Below are 20,756 nucleotides of genomic sequence, written 5' to 3'. Positions count from 1 at the left end.
TCCAAATTATATAAAAGGATTATTATGGAGCCAAACATGCCAACAATATTTGATGAGAAATCATTTCATCATTAATAATTCTATGAAAAGAAAATATGAGATAGTAGGAACTGCAGATGCTGGAGAATCTGAGATAACAAGGTGTAGAGCTAGATGAACACAGCAGGCCAAGCAGCATCAGAGGAGCAGGGAAGCTGATGTTTTGGGCCTAGACCCTTCTCCTGAAACGTCAGCTTCCCTGCTTCTCTGATGCTGCTTGGCCTGCTGTGTTCATCCAGCTCTACACCTTGCTATCTTATAAAAGAAAATATGATCTTGTTGCTAATAGAGATTCCAATTCTAAGTAATATTACAAGAAGATGTTTAAGGTATCTATCAACAAAACCAGCAACATTTAGCTTAAACACCTCAGTAGAAAGCTACAGAATTTGAGCAAGGTTCTTCCATACCAGTTCAGGGTGGTACTATTATCCCTACACCACACTAATAATACCTTTCCTGTGAGAGTCAATGGGAGTGAATCCAAGGAATCAAAAAATCCTGTACGTGTGATCTCAATATTTATGCGATTTAAAAAAAAGCTAAACCAGCAGGCGGCTCATGAGCACAGATGCTAGTCAACATCCTTCAAACTAACAACATGCTGAGAGGTTCAGATGTTGGTGCCTTGTTTGCTACACAGTTGTTTCTTAAGATTAGAATTCAGCTTCTTGGATCCAATGACATCCTTAGAAAATAAAAGTTGTCCAACTGTGAGGTTGTGGCAACTTATAACGTAAGCGTATGAGGCTTCGCCGTCAGTGCCTTACTTAAAAGATGCAGATGATGTGATCGGGATGTTCCACAAGGTACTGGTGACCTCGAGCATTAAAGTATGGTCAGGCATTTTTTTTTCCCTTGCCAAATGGATAAACTTTGATTTTAATTGTTTTTAAATCTCTAAATCAATAAAGAATAATTCTGGTAGTCTTTTGCTATAGCTAATCACATCCCAACACAGTCCGACTTTTGAGCTACTATACAAGTATTGGCACTGAAAGGATTTTGGCTGGTTGCTGATTGGAGGTGACTGAGAATTTGAGGACAAAATACCAATGGCCAGCCCACTCTGTGAGGAAACCACCAGCTCTACAGAGGCAGCCTTCATGTGGCTTCCCAGGGGAAGGTGGGGTCCTCAGAACCCGAGCACTGTTACCTAAATAGGGAGCACCCAGTAACAAAGGCTGTGCCCTCCCCAACCCCAATCCCAACCTCAACTCCATTGCCACCAACGGAGGGGTTAGCCCTCCCATTATAAAGCCCTTGGGAAGGGAAATTATTTCTGATTTCATGGGAAGGAGTCTTATAGTAAAGCAGCCACAGCAATCACATCTCTCAGTGTACCAGACGTCGCCTCTGGGAAGTTTGATGCCTAGTCCTACTCCTCATCATTGTGAGCTCAGAACTTGCATGTGGTATGAATTTGGATTTAGCCCTTGCTGAGAAAATTCTGCTCAAGGTGAAATTTGTTGCAAAGCAAAGTAATGAAGTGTGGCTTGTATCTAACTATAGCCATGACATTGAGGGAATTCCTTTCGCTATTTTAATCCCCACCTGAACAAGCAATCTGTTTACAATCCACTTCAAAAGCTGTTACTTTCAACACTTCACTATTCCCTCAATATTATATTGAAGTGATGTCCTAAATTATTTGAAGTCTACATAAAGCAGCTGAGAAGTTTCATTAAAAGTTATTATTATGGACAGGGTGAGAGTGAAATTGAACTCTTGACTTTTCTTGCTTCTCCAGATACTTTTACTGGCTTGCAGAAAGCACAGAGCAATTGTTCGTAACCTACAAAAGTCTCTGACTTGTTGGTTAGAAGTGGCAGCTTACAGCAAATAGTGAGGGAAAATAAACAGGCTTTTGTCAGGCTATACGGCGTTTTTGCTGCAGAGATCTTCCTGATTAACATTCCAGAGATTAACATCAGGAAAGGTGAAATACATGCCATGGGGATCATTAAACCTGTAGGCTGCTCTTTTCGAGGTCAGTAGCAAACACCATCACTTCTTCATTGGCTGCAAAAATCAAGGTTATATAACACTGTAATGTCAGTTTTAACCAGTTAAATTAGGTTTTGTACACTCATACGATTTCACCTTCCTCCCCACAACATAATCACTACATTGTACGCAATATCATGATGTGGTTAACAAGTATGATTCGGCACCGAGGGAATTCCATGTCACTGGTCATGTGTTCTGTGAGTCTTCATGTGGCTGATGAGCCTGATCCTAGAGCCACATTTCCAACCTCACATTTGACAAGTGTTTCTGGAAAGTGTAATTGATCCTTGGCCTTGAAATCATTTGGACATTCCTTTTTACGATTCCTTTTGTGTATTTCCTCTTGCTGGCAGGTGTTCTCAAAGAATTATTACTCCCATTCAGGAGTTTCCATCAAGTCAGTTTCTTCTGAATGAGGGTCTGCCATGTGTTGACATCTATGTTGCATTTCCTGAGGGAGTCTTTAAAAAACTTCCTTTGTCCTCCTCTAAATAGAATCCCTGCAGTGTGGAAGCAGGCCATTCGGCCCATCAGGACTACACTGACCCTCTGAAGAGCATCCCACTCAGACCCACCCCCTGCCCTATCCCTGTAACCCTGCATTTCCCATGGCCAATCCACTTAACTTGCACATCCCTAGACAGTATGGGCAAATCAGCATGGCTAATCTATCTAACCTGCACATCTTTGGACAATGAGAGGAAACCAGAGCACCTGGAGGAAACCCATGCAGACACTGGGAGAATGTGCAAACTCCACATAGACAGTTGCCCGAGGGTAGAATCGAGCTTGGGTCCTTGGCGTTGTGAGGCTGTAGTGATAACCACTAAGCCACCATGCTGCTCCACATCCATCAGATGGACCAAGAATAGTTGCTTTGGTAGTCGGAATGCAGGCATCCTAAACACCTGGCCAGGCCAGCAGAGTCAGTTTTGGATGATCTTGGCCTCGAAGCAGGTGCTATGAGCTGCTTCAAGGACAATGATGTTAGTATGCTTGTCCTCCCAACTTTTGCGGACAATCCACCCCGAATAGTATTGATGGTACTTCTCAAGGGTATTATGGTGTCGTCTATTTGTAGTCCAAGTTGCAGAGCCATATAGAAGAGTTGGAAAGATGACTGCCTTATAGAGAAGGATTTTAGTATCTGCACGGATATCATGGTCATTGATTTTCTGCATCGATGTCAGCCTTAGATGAGAGGTACCCTCTTAGATAAGGGAAATGTTCTACATTTGGCAAGATTTCTCTGTTGATCTTAATGGAGGGATGAACCGGGACATGATTTAGGATGGGTTGGTCAAGGATTTGAGTCGTTTTGAGTTTGAGGCTGAGGCCAATTCTTCAGCATGCTTCTGTGAAGGCTTTAAGCAAGGCTTGAAGATTCTCTTCTAAGAGCAGAGATGACATTGTCATCTGCAAACTGATGTTGCACAAGCAAGGTCGGTGTTTCAACCAGTTGAGATTGAAAAGTAGTTTATGTATGAATAGGTTAATGGCTTTGTCTTTCTTAATGCTTTTTGGAAAATGTTACAGAAATCATCAAATGTTTGTAAACAGGCTTAAAGGACAAAAACAAGGAAGGGTAGAAAACAGACGACACAATCTAAAATAATTGCCAAAGAAACTGGGTAGATGAAGAAACATTTTTATGCCACGTGTTGTTTTCATAGAGTCATAGTCAGATATCACAGAAACAGACCTTTCAATCCAATCAGTCCATGCCGAACATAATCCCAAACTAAATTTGTCCCACCTGCCTGCTCCTGCCCCACATCCCTCCAAATCTTTCCTATTCATGTACTTATCCCAATGTCTTTTAAATGTTGTAATTGTACCCACATCTGCTACTTCCTCAGGAAGTTTATTCCACATGGGAACCACCTCTGTGTAAAAAAAAAATTGCCCCTCATGTCTTTTTTAAATCTCTCCCCTCTCACCTTAAGAATGTGCCCCCTAGTCTTGAAATCCCCCATCCTAGGGAAAAGCCAAATACCATTAACTCTATCTATACCTTTCATTATTTTATAAACTTCTATAACGTTGCCTCTCAACTTCCTATGCTTCAGTTAAATAAGTCCCAGTCTATCCAGCCTTTCATAACTCAAAGCTCCATTACCTGGCAACATCCTGGTAAATCTCTTCTGAACCATCTCCAGCTTAATAATATCCTTCCTACAACTGGCGACCAGAACTGGATACATTCATTTGGAATGTATTACCTGCAAGGGTTGTGGAAACAGATTTGAAAGTAAGGCAAGGCTCAAAAGGGAATTAGATGTATACTGGAACAAAAGAATGTGCAGGGCTATGAAGAAAGTTCAATGCAGTGTAACTAATTGGATAGCTCATTCAAAGAACTGGCACAGACGCAATGAGCTGAATAATATCTTTGAGTCGTAAGATTCTGTGAAATTAAGGTGATTGGTCAAATTTCCAAAAGGCAAAGAAGCTGGCACACCTGCAGAGGACAGGAAGACCACAATGGTTCATTGGCACTGTGGTTGGATTTTGAATTGCTACTTACAAAGGCATTTGTAAAAGCAAATATGAAAGGAGGCAGAGGTATAAATCCTTTTTAAATCTTTGCAACTTATATAACGTGTCTGTAGGAGAGTTTGTAGATTGACCTTGAAGTCAAGTTATTGACGAGAAGCTTTCAGACTGTTTTGTCAATCCAGTGATATAGTTTTGTGGGTCAGGTAATGAAAGATGACAAAAATTTCTTAAAGGTAATTTGAATGCTTTTATAAAACATTTTGAATTTCTGCTTGACCTTTAAATTAAGTATGTATTTAAGCAAATCTCCTGATCTTTGATTGTAAAGGCAGATACTATTTTGATGTTATGTCAACTGAATGCAAATCAGGAAGTGCTCATACTGAGGCATACTGTCCATGTACACAAATATAGAGGAAAACACTGTTTTACTGAACAGAAATCAATGGGGAGGATAACCTTTCAAACAGCATTCACTATTGAAATGAAAATCTATGCATTTGAACAATTATTACATCTAAACAAGTTTATTAAGATTTTTATTTGTACTTCCATTCTGGAATACCGGACCTGCAAGACTTTAGGGTTGGAGATGCAGATGTAGTTTATGTCTTCTTTTTAAAGGAGATTAATGAACATCCAAGTAAAAGTACTCCACAACCCACTGTGTAGAATAGTGTTTATATAGTGGTAAAATAGGGAGGAGTTGGTTTCTGCCTGGAGTACAACCTAAATCTGGGATAAATTGCATTCAAAATTGTACTCACTTTGAGAAGTGATCTTTCTAAGTTTTCACTCAAACGCATTTAATTATCATTTTCTCATATAAAATCTGCCTTGAATCAGCAGAATTAGACAGCATTTTAGAACGTAATTATTTTAAAAGAGGTTTTGCTAAAAGAAGTATTCTTTGATATTTTTCAAAAAAACAGGTAATCAGTTTGAGGATTTAATACAGCTGATAAGTGGGTTTAATCACAAAAAGTGCATTTTTAGTAGAGTGTCTAGTTTATCCTTTAATAACTAGATTCTAAATAACCAAAACTATACAAAACTACTTTCTAATTATAACATCAGAAAATTCTAGAAGTCCTCAACAGTTCTAGCAGCATCTGTCATGAGAGAAACAGAGTTAACGGAGATGCTGCCAGAGTAGCTAAGGACTTCTAGCATTTTCTGATGTTATAATTAGAAAGTGGCTGTGTATAGTTCTGGCAGCATCTGTGAGAGAAACAGAGTTAATGAATGGAATTTTCTGCTTGCACGGGTGATGAGCTTGGAGACAGGAAGCCAATGTGATTAGTCAGAATGGTAGCATACCTGAACCCCACAGCCCTCCACCTCTGCTGAAGTTCTAAAAAGGCCATAGTCCACCTTCCCTCCCCAGCACTAATTGCACCCGTGAGTAATGAATAACTGCTTAAGGGTCTGGTCACATTGCTTGTGGTATTAACCCAGTTGCAGATGATCCTGTCGCTATATGGGCACGTTGTAGTTGCAGGGATTAGGCTTCATTGCTCAATCAAAGGGGTATTTGGAAAGGAGAACAACTGAGAACTTTGTCATCTACACACTAGCCCCTAGGTCCCTGTGACCATTTCTCCATTAAACCAACATTAACTCCCACCCCACCATGCCTGTGGCCATGGTTGCTTGGCAGTTCTGGCACTCCAATGCCTGTTAGCCCAACAGCAGCCTGAGTGTCCCCATTGATGATGCTGAGCCTAATACCAGTAGCTCTTGGCATTCGACTCTTTCACCTTGATTCCAGAGGATGGGTCACCAGCGACTTCTCAGCTGTTTGATGGCCTACTGGGCCTCCCTGATGAAAGGTGATATGGGTTCCTTGCTTGCTCTCCATATGTCCATCTGGGATGCATGGTGCATCTATGACTTCCCACATCCCACCGAATGTACATTTCACTTGGCTGTGCTGGCCTGCCAACTGTAATTTTAATAATTACAATTAGAATAAGTAGAATAACTCAACAGTTATTTACCGATCAGTTTCTAGCCATGCACTAATGTTAGTGTCAATTACTGGAAGCTGTGAAGGTGGAAGGAAAAAGAAGCACCTCCTTCCCCTCCCCATTGGACTCCCTTACTCACCAAACTTCCACTTAAAGCTCTGTGCACCCAATGCAGCACTCAATGCAGATGTGGAGGCATTAGGATAGTTGTTATGAGTGTCCAAAGGATTGGGTAACAGGATTAGATTTTTCTCTTATTTGCACCAGAGATTCTCCAAATGGATCTACTGGCTCCAGTCCATTTGAATTAGTTTATGGCCATGAGGTAAGAGGACCGTTAGAACTGATTAGAAATAAATTATTTAGCTAGAAAAATGATTCTTCATTGTTAGAATGTGTGTCCACATTTCTCAAAAGGTTAACAGGAACACATAGAGTTGCACACAGGAACATCGAAAATCATAATGAGTGAGCAAGACATGTGGAAAATGTGAGGTTATCCACTTTGGAAGGAAGAACGAAAGTGCAGATTATTTCTTAAATCATAAGAAGCGAGAATATGTAAATGTACAAAGGGACCTGGATGTTCTTGTCAATAACTCATTGAAGGCTAGCATGCAGGTACAGCAGACTGTTAGCCTTTGTCACAGGTGGATTTGAGTACAGGAGTAGCCAAGTCTTGGTTCAATTGTATAGAACCTTGGTTAGACCACATCTGGAATATTGTGTGCATTTTTGGTCCCATTTACCTTTGGAAAGATATTATTGCCATTGGGTAAATGCGACAGAAGTTCACCACACTTGCTGCTGGGTTGGTGGTGCTACTCTATAAAGACATGTAGACAGCACCTTCCAAACCTATGACACTTACCATCTTGAAGAACAATGGCAGCATATATAAGGGAACACTACCACCTGCGTGTTCCCCTGAAAGCTGCTCGCCATCTTCACTTGAAACATTTCACCAACATTTCAAGGCCCTTGGGCCAAAGTCCTGGAATTTTTTTTCATTATAGGTGTGCCTGTTGTGAGTGCAGTGGCTCAAAAAGGCAACTCACCACCGCCTTTTCAAAGGCTACCAGGGATAAACGAAACCCAGCCAGTGAAACCACATCAAGTGCACAAATAAAATATAATCGGGGAAACTGGACTTGTATTCTTTACAGTGTCAAAAATGAGAGGTGACCTTATTGAAATTTATGATATATTTAAAGGGATAGACATTCTAAATTCAGGGAGAATATTACCTCTGATTAGAGAGCTCAGCAACAGGGGACACAATTTCACGATAAGAGGAGAGCCTTTTAGGAGTGAGATCAGAAGAAATGTTTTTCTTACTCTTTTGAATTCTTTATCCCTGAAGGCTGTGAAAACTCAGTCATTGCATATGTTCAAAGTAGAAATTGACAGATTTCTAAATACCAACGATATAAAAGGGCATGGATTCAATGTGGGGAAAAGTTGTTGAAGTGGAGGATCAGCCATGACCATATTGAATAGTGGGAGAGGCTTGACAGGCTGAATGGTCTACTAATGTTCCTGTATTCTTACGGTCCTTGTTTTGTAAACATCTTCAAATTGCACTCTTTTTCTTACCTGCACAGACACTAGTAGACACATTGTATAAGTTTACTTGTGCCAAATATATTTAAGTTACAAAGATACTGGACAGTGTACATCAACAATGTGGTTGAATTGTTTCGTATGAATTTTTGTGTCATTTTCAGTGATTTTACAAATGGACTGGTCATTTATTTAAATATTTAGCACAATGATAAATTCATTTTCAGCTCTATTAATAAAACTATACCAAGTTATCACTCTTAAATACTTGTTAATGAAAAGATTTTTGAAAACACAATTATGTTCTATTCCAGTGCCTGATTTCACTTGTAAATTGAAAAGTTTATGTTTGTGTTCATGCACAGTGTTTCAGCAAAAACTTGGACCTTAACAGACCTTGTGCAACTTTAAGTGCATTTTGGTCTCAATTTCTGGATTGAACCCAAAGCACCAGCTTTATCCCTAATGTGTTTCTTTAAGTTTATGAAATTCAATTTTACTTTTTTAAATTTTTGAATAATTTCTTGATACCACTTTTTTTTTCATATCTACTGTTGTTTCTCTGTAGTTTGTGGCATAAGACACAATGTTGATCAAAGCATTCTTCTGCTGGTGAAGTTCTCCTGACTCTGACAGGCTTTTAGTCTTTGCCAAGCAAGTCTATGGTATCCAATGGAGATGGAATGAAAGAAGGTAAATCAGTCTATAATACAAGGGAAGGGAAAGGCGATATTGGAAAACACTTAATGATCCTGAATGAGAATTATTATAGTCAGGACTTTTTCAACACTTTCTCTTATTTTCCCTGTGAAATGGCAAATTTTGCAATATAGATTGTAAATAAATCCAACAAATAGTTTCAGACTGCATTCTCTGATCTTGTAATGATGTGGAGGTGTTAATGTTGGACTGGGGTGGACGAAGTCAGAAGTCACACAACACCAGGTTATAATCCAACGGGTTTATTTGAAATCACAAGCTTTTGGAGAGCTGCTCCTTTGTCAGGTGAAGGAACGGTGCCCCGAAAGCTTGTGATTTCAAACAAACCTGTTGGACTATAACCTGGTGTTGTGTGACTTCTGACTTGGTCTTGTAATGTAATATAGTTCACCTTTAAAGTAGTAATGTGTCCAGCTTTCATTATTAATCCCAATTGTGGTTAGCAATTTACCAGAGAATGAATGAAATGCTAACCCCTTACACACAGGCTAAAACTATTTTGTCAGAGTTATTTACAGTTTGCCATAATCCCAGCTGATGTTCATACTGGATATGTCAGATCCAGAAGAGAAACCTATCTTGTTCAACCCTAACTTTGTTTTATTTTAATTGTGAAGATTAGTGGACTTTGAAAATGTTTATTAAACAAGAAATGAACTAAATTACAGAAGACAAGACAAAAGGTTGTAAAGATTTAATTATAGATGTCAGAAAAGGATGCAGGCTCATACTCTCCCTTTTCTTTAGCAACATGATTACAAACACCAAAAGTCTCTGTGAAGAGTTAGCATTATCTCTGCACAAAAGCTCTGCATTCAGATTCAGGTGAAACAGGATTTCTTTCAGCGAATTCACCATGCAATCACTGGATGTTTATTCACTTCATCTGGTGTCCTCTCCAAGTCATCTAAAACAAATTGCAAATTAAACTCATGACTAGTTTAATTTCAGTGTAAAAACATGAGTTCAGCAAACCTAGTTTAAAGCAGCTCCTCACACTCTGGGATACACTGTGCTCAAAGTTACTTTCTTTATGGATTGCTGTCCTTTGTCTGTATTACTAGACAACAGTAGATTATTTCAATACTTTGAACTTTTAATCCCCTGCTCTTTAAGTCAGGGTTATGAAATCTCAATAAAATTCATGTCAACAAAACAGTCCTCCTATCTACTCAGCACTATAACCCTAAACTCATAAATGAACTTGTAAAAATGACTATGTCTTCCCTAACTTAAAACACAAAGCACAATTTTAACTTACCGTTATACATTATACTTAACAAATTGAGGTAATACTTAGTAGAATATGGCAGCAGGTTGTTTTTGCTTTGTTGCCCTTTTATTCTGTACAAAAGCATACGTTCTCCCCGATTGCCCAACATACAATTCAGTCAGGATGGAATTCTCCCCTTAATTTTCCAGTGACTCAGTAATCTCACTATATTTCCCAGAGCAAAATGCATTCTCTTCACTACCTTTAGAGGATTGACACAATCCTATCTTTGAACCTTGGGAGCCAATTTAAAATTTGGAGTGATTTGATCTCTAAGATTGAAATCAGCTTTGCCATGCACAGGAAAGAAATTCTGATTGAAACTTAAGTTCAGCATATGACAGTGCTGTAACATTTGAAATAAATTGTTCAGGAGTGCTTTCAACATACACATGGTACGATGGGTGAGCATTCATAAGAGACATGTTGCTTACTATCCAAGGAACTAGTGGCTTGGGATCTTATGGTGTATCTCCTGCCAATGTATTTGAACTGAAAGTTAGTATCGTTGATGTCATAATTGTGCATCCACCCCACTGGAACCAGAGGTGGTACACATGGTTTTCCTGCCTCTTCCTAGCCACTCTGTTCTCCAATCCCTTTGCTGCCCCATTCTCTGCTCTCATCATCACTCTGCTCTCCGTCCTGTTTGTCATCCCATTTTCTTCTCCCTTCTCCACTCCTTTTTCTGTCCCACTAGGGTCCTAATGCAGGAAAATAGGATTAGTGTAGGTGGTAGTGGCAGTAAGACTCAATGGGCCAAAGGACCTCTTGTGTACTGTATGATTCTATGATTCACTGCCTCCCCTTTCAGCTTCATTCACCTTTTGAGTGACAGTCCATACATTGATGGCAGTGTCAGTGATTTAGCAATGTTATATCTTGTCCCTATAGATCCAATCAAAATTAGATCACAAAATACATTTTTCTATTCATCGCCACGGCCTTCATGTGCAGTGATTGCATGTAGGATTCTAATCTGTTTGCTTGAGCAGGCAGCAAGAATACCTGCCCAAAGCTGGCAGGATCCTTTTTCTCTCTCTCTCACACACACACACACACACGCATAGTGTGTGTAAGTGAAGTCAGCTTCAGCAGCAAGACACTCTGGGTTTTCTGTCATGGCCAACATTGCATGAAAATGATTTGGGGTCAATAGAAACTTGTAAATATAAAGCCTTAAAATGATTTGTTAATTTCCTTGTGGATCTGATCCGCAGTTGCAGGATTTTTTGGGTATCGCCCTGGCTCCAAGAGATATCACTGACCCGGTCCCATCTGGCAGCCTCCTAGCCATGTAATCTTCCACCACTTCATCCTGCTCAGACAAGATGGGAAGTTGCCCAGTGTCTTGCAGTTATGATATTTGAGGTTATTTTGTTTTGTGACTTTAGTTTTATATTTAGCTTAAATGATGGAGGTTGTGTGACTTAATCCACAATTTGATCTGAAAGTTTGTGATTTCAAATAAACCTGTTGGATTTTGTCCACAATCTGTTTGACAGTAAACATGAGTGGTCTGATTGTTAAATATCAGTTAGACAATGATTATTTTACTAAGAAAAAGGTGCAATGTATTCATACCTTGGAAACAGTCATTCCTGAGTTTACAACAAGTAGACTCTGAGTCTCCTAAAGTCAAAGAAAGGTGCTATGAGATATTGCATTGTAAATGTTTGAAAGGGAATTGAGACAGATCATGGATGACCCTCTCCCTCTATCCCTCACCCCTAGGTCTGTTTTACCAATCAGTTAGGCTGCCACTGTGTGTATCTGCTGGGACCAGAGTGAATTAGAACAGTGGCCTAAAGAGGCCCTTAAATGTTTATTCATGCCATGGTCTTTTGGTTAATGCAATATCTGTCTAATCATTTCTTTGCACTAATATCGTCAAACATTAGAGCAATCTTCCTTTACACGGTTTCTGCTGTAGAAGACTTTTTGAATGTTATTTAATAAACCGTAATAAATTATTTTTAAATTCATTACCTTTGCGCACTATTAACAGAGTCTTAAACTGACAAAAAACTCATAACACTTCTAATAAAAACTACAAAAATTGTTTTCTATTAATAAAATTAAGTATAGTTGTGATTGCACAGAAAGTAAGCTCTGGGATTTATTACTGAATACAAAGCAGTATGAAAAGATTTAGAAAGCACATTAAAACAGTTTTTGCCCTATCAATATCCAACTGATGTAATAAGTCAAAAGTAATACAAGTGAAGGTTCCCCAATAAAATACCAACACTGAAAAGCTATAAAATGCATGGTAATATAAATAAACTGCATTTTCTTCCTACCAAATAACCTCTATGTATTTATTCATATAAAATGAAATTCACAATGAATGAAAGATGCTTCTAAGTGAAGGTCAAAATATATATGTCTGAAAGCAAATAATATGATTGAAGATGGTTAGTGTCTTTTTATTTGACTTCTCTTTGGCATTTTATTGAAGATGTTTCCTGTGTGTTCAACACAGGCATTTTGCATTAAATGTGGGGCCTTGTGCACAATTTGGGTCATGAATCTCTGAATCTAGAACCCACAAATATTGTTAACTCTTTAGGTGTGGGATTTTCAAGTTATTGTCCAGATGGGGATACTGTGGAGTCTTTACACAAAATACAGAATTTAATAAATTTGAAAGGTACAATATTAGTATTGCATTGATCATTTCTAGATGTTATCCTATGTCTTTTCTTGCATCCAACTCAAAAAGAACGACAAGAAAAGGGCTCCTGATCAACAATCTACTTGAAAGACCATACTAGTTTCACTTCTTAAAAAAAAAGAAATGGTTTTAACTAATATTTAGTTCATACATTGGATGATTTGCTGACTTGGATATTAGAGTATAGAAAGTGAAGGCATTGCAAACGCTGAGGATGATACCAATTGATGCCATAAGACATAGGTGGACTGGCAGAATGGGCAGATGAAAGCCAGGTGGAATTTCACACAGACTTTAGGAATATCGTTTTCAGAAGGCTGGATGGCAGACCACAGTGTCTTGGTTACTATCAGCCCAGTCAGGTCTAGATGGCTTTCTGGTATCACGTTCATGCTTGTGATGTGTTCCCTTTCATAAAACGGTCGAGCAGCAGTGTTGATTAATGTGAAAAGAAAGACTTGCATTTATACAGCACTGATCACAATCTCAGGATATTGCAAAGCACTTTATAGTCAAAGATGCACTTTGAAAGTGTGACCACTGTTGTAATGGTGGAAAAGAATTATATCCGATCTGTGAACGGACATCTGAACTCAGTGGAAATTTTGCTCTTCAATTGGGCAGGCTGCTTCACTGCTGGAAACTCACGGGTAGCTTACCAATGAAAAATAAATGGGGTTCACTGCCAAAATAGTTCAGATATTCTGCTGTTGTCTTTGGGTAGGCATCCCATTTGCACGGTGTGCCCATCTGTGAACCATCCACACTGAAAATGTAGCCCATTTACTCAGTGCTTGACAGGTAAGTATGACAATCCTTTTTCTTGATGTGCTCAGGAATAATTACAGAAGGAGGGAAAATCCAATGTAGACACATAACCCATTCTATCTTTCTTTCTAGAATGTATATTTGTTTGTTACTACATGAATTGCTTAAAAAGTGACATAGAATTATTTTAGTTAAATTGTTTGATTCTCATAACTTTGTCTTTCACCTGGGAAAAGAAGGATGTTGAATAGAAATGGTACTTGCACGATAAATAACAATATGGATTACTTGGCCCAAATAGTCCATATCCTTGTAGTATCTAAAAGGAAATTTCCACTCTGTAGCTACTGTTGAAGCGGTCAAAATAACTAGGACAGTTATTGAAAGTTTTGGCCTTCAGGATAAATAAGAAGCAATAAGCATTTGACTTTCCGTGATTTCCTTCACATTTGAATGTGGTATACCTTTATCTAAAAGTAATTGTAAAAATACAATAAATAATTACAGAGGTGATCTGGGGATTCAGGAACTGACCTGAGCCAATGTCTATCAAACTAGTAAAAGTATAACCTAGATTCCGGTCTTTCGGTAGGTTCAGGTTCGTGTTTCTGACAAGTACAATAACATCCATTTTCATCACAAATGCTGACAAGTAATCAAGTCATAGGTGTGGTCAATTCTTTTGAGTTGATTAACGTACTTTGCCTTAATAAAATCAACAGTTGTAAGCTAAACTGATCCAAAGGCAAATGCATGAATTAATTAAGACATTATTGGAAGTGTACAAAACAATTATTGTTCAGTTGTATACTGATAATTTTCAACTTAAATGCTGAGAAATCACAAGACTATATTTAGATAATAAGGACAAGCAAAATGCTAAGTTAGTAAACAAACAGAATTTAACTGTTCCCATGGGAACAACTTCTTGTGCCATTGCCGAAGAAGAGTCTTGGTTGTTTGATTTTGATTTGCTTCAACACACAAGGAACAATGTGATGTCACTGTATAGCTTCGTACTTAATCGTATTCATATTTAACCTTACATTATTCCCTTAAATCTAGCTTAGTGAGGGAGGCAAATGCCTAGTGGTATTATCGTTGGATTGTTAATCCAGAGACCCAGATAACATTCTAGGGACCTGAGTTCGAATCCCGCCACGGCGGATATTGGAATTTGAATTTAAAATAAAAACATCTGGAATTAAGGGTCTAATGATGACCATGAATCCATTATCAATTGTTGAAAAAGCACACCTGGTTCACTAATGTCCTTTAGGGAAGGAAACTGGCATCCTTACCTGGTCTGGCCTACATGTGACTCCAGACCCACAGCAATGTGGTTGACTCTGAACTGCGCTCTGGGCAATAAATGCTGCCTAGCCAGTAATGGCCTCATCCTGTTAATGAATAAAGAAAAAAAAAATTGCTTGTTAGCTACCCGTTACTAAGTTAATAAGATGACTTAGAGAGTAGGTATGCAGTTAGTTAATGAGATAGCTAGTATGTGGTTTAGATGAAGACTAACAACAAGGCTCAATTCCCATTCCACCTATGGTAGTCTTGGTGCCTTGCCTTGCCTCCTTGACTTGTCTCATAGCAAAATCAGGTCAGTGGTTTAGTGGCCTCTGAATAACCGAGGATGCTACCTACTGAAGAAGGACTCATGGTTCGGTTTAATTTTTAACTCAGCTCTTTCCTAATGTGTCCTGCTCCATTATGATATTGGCCAAGGACGTAAATGACACTCTTAATAAATTGTGAAGAATTAACCCACCTTGGTCACTGTCGCACTGGATTTGCATAGCACCTACTACTGAATTGAAAACAGATAATTATTGTACATCTAATCAGGGATCTAGCATTAAATAGGACAACTTACAGAAGTAATTAGCTGTACGATGGCAAAAGACTGGAGAATTGCAAACATTATACCTTTTGTCTTAAAAAAAAGGTGTAAAGATATACCTAGTAGCTGTCTGTCAGTTTATGATCAATGCCTCTGGAAGCTTCCCATGTAAACATTCAGGAAAAATAGATTGCCACTTAAGCAAATATGAATTAATTAAATAAAACCAGCATTAAATTCTTAAGGGAAAATCCTGTTTATCTAATTTGTTGGAGACTTTGAAGAGGTACTGAGGGTTGATGAGGGAAACATATCAATGAGGTGTACGTGGACTTTCAGTTGGCATTTGATGCAGTGCCACAGAACAGACATTTAGACAAAGTTATAGTTCATGGAATAAGAAGAACAATAAAAACATGGATAAAGAGTTGGCAGACTAACAGGAAATAATGGGAAATGCTTAATGGATATATTTAGTGGCTAGAAGAAGGTATGTAGTAGAGTTCCCCATCAGTCAGTTTGGGACTCTTGCTTTTTTTCAGTCATTTATTACTGACTTGGATCTTTGTGTACAGGCACTATATCAAAGTTTTTCAAAACTTGAAAGTGTTTTAAACTGTGAGGAGTATGGTACAGAACTTCAAAAGGACATAAACAATTTGGTGAAATTGGTGGACACATGAGATGCAGTTTAATGTGGAAAACCATGAAGTTATTCATTTTGGTAAGAAGAACATGAAGAAACAATGTAAAGTACACAACTTCAAAGTGGATGTAGGAGCATATGAACCTGAGTGTATATGTGCATAACTCATTGAAGATGACAGGACAAGTTGCAGTTAGTAAAGTATACAGTATCCTACATCTATAGAGGCATAGAGTACAAGAGTATCGAGGTTATGTTGAACTTTCATAAAATACAGGTTCAATTTCATCTGGAGTATTGTGTGCAGATCAGGGTATTGCCCTGTAGGAAATCTGCAAACATAGAGAATTCAGAATAGATTCAAAAACATAGGTTCAGGATTAACTAACTTCAGTTATGAAGGTAGATTGCAGAAGTTAGGACAATTTTCTTTGGAGAAAAGAAGGCTAAAAGGAGATTTGATGTATTCAAAATCCTGAGGGGTCAGGCAGAATGGATAGGGGGGCGAGAGATCAAGAAGGGATGAAGGGATTGAGAACAAGAAGGGACAGATTTAAAGCAATTGGTAAAAGAAGCAAAAGTATTGTGAGAAAAAAAGCTTTTTTGGATAGTAAATGGTTACAGTGTGGAGTCTATTGCCTGAGAGTATGGTGGAGGTGGATTTAATTGAAGTATTCAAAGGAGAATTCATCTATTATCTGAAAGGAACAATATGCAGGGTTGCAGGGTGAGTGTGGGAAAATAGCATAAAGTGAGTTGCTCGTTTGGAAAGCTGGTGCATATATAATGGACCAAATAGCCACCTCCTGCAATGTAATAATTCTGTGAGGTTGAGTAAGTGACAAATATCACAATTATTCAGGACCTTTCACCTACCATGAAGCAGACAGTTCTGAAGCTCCACGCTTGCAATTATTGGAACGTGCAAATATTCAAAATGAAAGGTGTCTATTGTGTAACTGGAATGATGGCAGAATACACTTGCACATTTATGTTGGGTTGCTTATCATGCCCTTGTCAAGTGATTTTCATATCTGCAGTCTGTCTAGCAAGGATCCCAACCAGCTCTCATAAGGTGTCAAACAACATCTAGTGAGTATTTGCCTCGATGGAATATTTAGTAGAGTTAAGGTATTAATTGGCCATATGCCAGAGTACCCTGTGACAAGCTTACCAATGAACTACAAAAACAAAGTTGCTGGAAAAGCTCAGCAGGTCTTGCAGCATCTGTGAAGGAGAAAACAGTTAACGTTTCGGGTCAGTTGACCCTTCCTCAGAACCCGAAACGTTAACTCTGTTTTCTCTTTCACAGATGCTGCCAGACGTGCTGAGCTTTTCCAGCCACTTTGTTTTTGTTCCTGATTTACAGCATCCTTTTGGTTTTTACCAATGAGCTAGCTAGGTCTGGAGTATTCGAATACATTGTTGATGATTGACCAGCCAGCTGCATTGTTAATGAGATCTGGAGTCTGGACCCAACAATGGATCTTAAGGTTTTTCCACTTTCTTAATGATAACCTGCAATGTTACTCATTGAACAATGAGTAAGATGGCTCTAGATGAGAAACGATTGAGAAGTCGCAATATTTTATTTGCTACAGCTCTTGCCAAACTAGCCCAAGCAGTGTGTTGCATTTAAGTGGGATGTGGAACTGGCAAGGAAAAATGTATCCTCTACCAGGCAAATAGGAGGCCTGTAAACATAATGATGGATGTCTACATGGATCTGATATCTAAAGCGAAGAGATTGTTGGCTTGAAGTCAATATGGCCCGGTTGCTCACTTCATGGCTGAGTGCAGTATATGGTTAAGTCGCTTCACACTAGGACTCATAAGGTGATGAGTAACTCCGATTCACAATACTGAACTTGGATGTGAAAATGACAGGCACTTCTCAAAATGTTCTACATGAATTCTTCAGCTATATCAAAAAAGATATTCGCTGAGGAAGACAAGCATGACAGCTGCTACAAGGACTTTCTTTTGAGGTTAGGATAAGGACCAGCAATTCATATATCCAGGGCTTCAAGCATACCATAATTGACGGAAACAATCATCAGTTTTGAAAAAATAAAATCAGGAGCAATCAATTCACTCTCAGCATGATGAGATGTAACCAAACCCTTCAGTTGTTCTGAGCTAATTGAAAAAAAGCCATATAATGCAGTCAAAAAAGAATGGATCTCATACATTGCCTTCTTCCTTTGCAGATTGAAAATATGTCTTACTTCAAAATGTAAAGGATCTAGTCAGATTTGGTTGATTGCCTTTCCTCAGAATATCTTTTAATAAAGATCTAGTTTAATTAAGGTTATTGGTTACAGGCATTATACTTTCTTCCAAAAAATATATTGTTGGTGAGATTTATGAATAAGTTACAAGGTTCAGTTTTGAATTCCATAAAACATTTGAAATGATGGTCAAAATTATTTTCTAAAAATCTACGTATAAGCTTATGGGCCTGTTATTTTGGAAGGATGAGACCAGTTGGACTAAAGGGATTGTTTTCATCCAAACCTCTTCTGTGATGATAGAATTACTAACTGAATTTGCAGAAATAAACAACCGGGGTTGACTAAACTGGCTTACAAATAATGAGAGAATGTTACACTCAGAATGTTTTAATATAAGATTACTTACTTGGTTTCAAGAATCAGTAAATACCAGTCACTTTTCTCTCGCTTAAGTTTTAGCTTTACAGACGAATTGTCTAGTGGCTACAGATGAAATAAAATGCATGCATGTGTGATTGTGTTTTGTTCTCATTGTAGATGGATGAGATAAAATTTAAAGACAGAGCAGTCTACGTGCTGGAAAAAGAGCTGGGGGCTCAGGCTGGGCATGCTCAGAGACTCCAGCTCCAAAAAGAGGCTTTAGATGAACAACTTACCCAGGTCAAAGAGGCTGAAGCATGGGAAAAACGACATCTGAGTAGCCCGAAAAGGGAACTTCCTTGCGCAAGTGGTGCAGGAGACGCCTCAGATCATTCAGGAATCCCTGTAAGCACTTTCACATGGTCTATAACTGCCCTATTCAACACATTCTGTAACAAAATCTTGATGAGGGGCATATTAATACCTGCTGCTTTCTTGTTAATACTTGAGCAATATTATCACATTACATCATTCCTCAAATAATTTTTTAAATTCTTTACATTGACGCCAAATATTTGGCACTATTGAAGTAGAATTAGTGCTTTAGTCTAATACTTTTTTAAATTTTGATCTATTTGAGGACACAGATTTAATTGTGGTGCAGTCTGCTTGTTCTTCTATAACCAACCAATAGCAGTGTTTTGAAGTATTATTTCATAAATAAATTTAAAAAATTAAAATAAGACCAGCAATTGCTCTTTGAGTTTAATTTGCATTTAAGCATTTCCAGAAAGTAGGCATTGAGTATAGTTTATTAAACTTGACACGAGTCACACATTCCCCCAGCCTTGGTCTTGCTTGAATATCTCTCACATTCTGGTATCGTACAATAATTAGGAATATGCAGTCCTACATAGGACACCGACACTGTGTAGTTAGTAACACTGTAGTGACAAAGGCAATGCTTTCAACCACCATCCTATGTAACTATGCCACTCTAATGCTTTGATCTTAATTTGCTAATGATAGAAACTGCTGCTTAATTTTAAGACAAACGCGCATGTCTGTAAACATGTTTTAACTTTCTTTTGCCATTGTTGACTCTCATCAAGATTCTTTTTCCACTGGTTCTTAGTTTTCTTAGCACATGGAATGGAAATATATATCTAAGCACGGTATATAGTGATATGATGCAAAGCCTCTCCTGCACCTATTGAATGAGGAATCAGTGCACATGTTAACTAGGGTTTAAGGATTACAAGCTCAGAAGATCATCCATCTGCATGCTGTCAACAGCTTTTTGCTTTTTTAAGTGTGCTGCAGTGTATAACAAATAATGATATGGGAAATAATTGGCAGAAGATGAACCTGTTTGAAATGCTATCTGCTACACTGTCATTTTTGATTCCACTAAACAAAGAAAAGAATGACTAATTGGGGCTTCCTATGTAAATAATTTCTTGCAATATTTGATTAAATGCCATCATATCTGATGTATTAAAATATTAATGTGCATTCCAACACTTTCTCAGCCCACCCACTGTCACTACCTGCAGCTACTATCAACCACATTGTCCCTTTCTGTAATAGCACAATTGTATTTTTCAACTGTCATAATACATGTGAAGTATCGTGTTTTACATTTCACTTAAATGAACAAAAATGTCTTGAGGTAGCATTATACCTTTGAAAATCACTCAAAAATTGGAGTGTCAATATCAAGAGTATGATTTCACTGCATTTCCTGTATTGTTTTTCTGTATGTCATTTGTTATTTCTTTCATTAGGCCTGAGCTGATTTGCTTGAATGTTCACCCCATCATATAAGGGCATAGTTTACATTTTAATGTGTAGGCACAAAAAAAAGTCTGCTTCTAATTGAATAGCTGTGACAAAGCCTTCAGTCTCTTTGGCTGTGGTCAGTCAGACACGTGTGGTTATTGTTAATGCTCAGTTATTTGCAGTTGATCTATGTTTCAGGAACAGCAGCTGGACGAAAGGGATACTCGGCGATTCCAACTTAAAATTGCTGAATTAAGTGCAATCATCAGAAAATTAGAAGACCGGAATGCTCTGCTGTCTGAAGAAAGAAATGAACTTGTAAGTACTTATGATTACATTGATTATTGAACTATCTTTCCTGGCATT

The 20,756-nt window shown here is 38.2% G+C and overlaps 1 protein-coding gene across 1 annotated transcript in view; it reads left to right on the top strand.

Annotated features, from left to right (window-relative positions):
• Positions 1-20,756, top strand: part of jakmip3 (Janus kinase and microtubule interacting protein 3) — a 179,795-nt gene that overhangs the window by 76,214 nt on the left and 82,825 nt on the right. Inside the window, exons 3-4 of the mRNA XM_048608918.1 lie at positions 18,786-19,013; positions 20,589-20,708. Of these exons, the coding sequence (XP_048464875.1) occupies positions 18,786-19,013; positions 20,589-20,708 (348 nt within the window). The remainder of the gene's footprint in view (positions 1-18,785; positions 19,014-20,588; positions 20,709-20,756) is intronic.

Source organism: Rhincodon typus, chromosome 20, assembly GCF_021869965.1.
Source record: "Rhincodon typus isolate 14 chromosome 20, sRhiTyp1.1, whole genome shotgun sequence".
Taxonomy (NCBI): domain Eukaryota; kingdom Metazoa; phylum Chordata; class Chondrichthyes; order Orectolobiformes; family Rhincodontidae; genus Rhincodon; species Rhincodon typus.
Note: the sequence above shows the minus strand (reverse complement) of the source record. Positions and strands in the feature narration are given on the sequence as shown.